General features: G+C 65.1%; 1 protein-coding gene across 4 annotated transcripts in view; it reads left to right on the forward strand.

Moving 5' to 3' along the window:
* The first annotated feature begins 363 nt into the window (after nucleotides 1–363).
* SPI1 (Spi-1 proto-oncogene) overlaps nucleotides 364–2,367 on the forward strand; it is a 15,516-nt gene continuing 13,512 nt past the window's right edge. For 2 of the 4 annotated variants that reach the window (XM_040495188.1, XM_040495189.1), the window contains exon 1: nucleotides 364–704. In XM_040495188.1, coding sequence (XP_040351122.1) covers nucleotides 570–704 — 135 coding nt within the window. In that variant the 5' untranslated portion in view covers nucleotides 364–569. The remainder of the gene's footprint in view (nucleotides 705–2,367) is intronic. The other 2 variants (XM_040495190.1, XM_040495191.1) reach the window with 2 other exon arrangements.

A 2,367-nucleotide genomic window follows, 5' to 3' on the forward strand; every position in this document is an offset into this window, starting at 1 on the left:
AGTAGCCACCACCACCAGCTCTGACCCCAAGCAAGTGACTGATGGCCACATGGGGGTCTCAAGAGCACTGGGCATTTGTAGGGTTAGGGGTTAGGGGGCGTCAGCAGGGCGTGGGGGCAGCAATGGCCTCCCTGTGGTAGAGCTGGCCTTCCTCCCTCCCACTCTTTCTCCCCACCCCAGCCTCCAAGACCGCCCCTCACAGTTCCAGCTTCCTCTGGGCAGGGGGCCTGGCCCCCATAGCCTCCCAGGCCAGCCCCTGGAGCACCACCTGCCCCAGCCGGCCAGAGACTTCCTGTCGCGCAAGAGATTTATGCAAACGGGCTGGGGCGGTGATGTCACCCCAAGGGGACTATCTCCCAGTGGCAGGCCCTTCGATAAAATCAGGAACTTGCTGGCCCTGCAATGTCAAGGGAGGGGGCTCACCCAGGGCTCCTGTAGCTCATGGGGCAGGCCTGAGCCCTGCGCCCGCCCTGAGTTCGTCCCAGCCCCTGACGGGGCGCCCCATCCTGAGGGGCTCCGCACTGGCCCCCACCGAAGCAGGGGACCTGACCGGCTAGGAGATCGGCTGGATGTTACAGGCGTGCAAAATGGAAGGGTTTCCCCTCGTCCCCCCTGTGAGTACTGGGACTCCTCTACTGGCTCGACCCTCGGCCCTCAGACGCCAGTCCGCCTGCCCTCCAACCCACCAGCCAGCTGCCCTCCTGGTTAGCTATCAGTGGGAAATTGGTGTTTCCTCCCTGGAGCTCCTGGTCTGAGATCCAGCGAGGGGGCCATTGGTTTCTTCAGAGCATGCCCTGGCGGGCTGAGGGCTGGGCTCGTGGTGGGGCTGTGATCGGTGGGGCCTGAACGGTTATTTATAGACTTGGGTGCTTTAGGGGCTTGGGTGGCAGGCCGTAGCTCCTGGGCAGGGTGTCGGGGTGGGGATGGTGAGGGCAGTGGCAGAGAGGTGGCGGAGGAGGAGATGGGGAGACTGGTGTGGGGGGAAGCCAGTCCCCAGGACAGTAAAGGCTTAAAGGACAGGAGGCAACAGGCCAGATGTCTCAGTCCACGGCCCCAGGTGCTCTTGGAGACTAAGGCCGCCTTATGTCTGGGTTCCCGGTGCCCAGTCTGGAGCCTGGCACAGGGGACATGGTTGTTGACCCAAAGATCTGGGCCTTGGACCGGCTTTCCCCAGGGGCTGGGGCTGGGGCAGGGGCAGGGGCAGGGGCTGGGCGGCAGCAATGAGTAGAGCAGAGACTAGGACGGCAGTTTGGTTGGGGCCTTGGCCAGGGCAGGGGAGAGGAGGGCAGGCGCTGGAGCTGGGCCAATCCTGGGGCTGAGCGCAAGGGTGCCGGGACGGGACCTGGTCAGTGGATACTGGAGTTCCGGGCGGGGGCTGAGGCTGGGGCAGAGACTAGAGGTGAAGCAGCAGGAGTCCCAAGGGACCCCTGGAGGGGAAGGGCAGGTCCCCACCACTCTTGCTCTCTGTGACAGTTAAAGCCTCAGGCAAATGCAGACCTGGGCCCCTCAGAGAAGACCCCTCTCTCTCTCACGCCCCATCCCCACTCAGCGAGGGTGGGGAGCCCTGGGAGAGCCGGGAAGGGCTTGGCAGGGCCTGCCCACCTGACTCAGCTTTCCCGGCTTGGAGGCTGCTCCCTCCCCCCACCCCACCCCAGTCAGGCCTCGGGGCCCAGGGAGGCACCCCAGGCCTGACATCCTGCTGTTGGGCTGGGCTGCCTGGAAGCCCAGTGCTGGGCTCCTGGCCTGACACAGACCACCCCAGCCAGCCGGCCCTGGAGCTGGGCCCATCCCACCCTCCCCCGCCCATCACCAAGAAGGAGAGGAGGGGGCAGGCAGGGGGTGACGGAGGTGGTCCCAGGAAGAGCCAAGGCCGCCTCAAGAAAGCCACAGGCCCAGGAGCTGGACCACAGCGTCTCTGACCCTTGACCTCTCAATCCCTGAACTCCAGACACAGCTAGGTGGGAGGCACAGCTTCTTGGTTTGCTATGCCAGACCCCTCAGAGAAGGGAGCACTCCTGGGAAGGTGGGCTCCCAAGGCAGCCCTGGCCCCCAACCCAAGCTCTGAGGGCCTGAGTAACTGTTGTGCAATCCCTGCGCGCACACTGCGGGGGTGGGGAGAGGCCTGAGGACAGTTGTAAAGACTCTGCGTGTGCGTGTCCCTGTGTTGCACCAGGATGCAGAGGAGTGAGGGCTGGAGGGGCAGGAGGGGGAGGAGGCCAGAGAGGCGTGGGAGGGGGAGGCCGAGGACGGATAGGGGTAGAGAGAAGGACAGCTGGGAGTGAGGGGTATAGGGGGAGGAGGGGGAGAGGAAAGAGTGGAATGGAGGAGGGGGAGAGGGGGAGAGGGAGGAGTGGGGAGTGGAGGGGG

Source organism: Herpailurus yagouaroundi, unplaced genomic scaffold, assembly GCF_014898765.1.
Source record: "Herpailurus yagouaroundi ecotype Mexico unplaced genomic scaffold, PumYag 187, whole genome shotgun sequence".
Classification (NCBI taxonomy): Eukaryota; Metazoa; Chordata; class Mammalia; order Carnivora; family Felidae; genus Herpailurus; species Herpailurus yagouaroundi.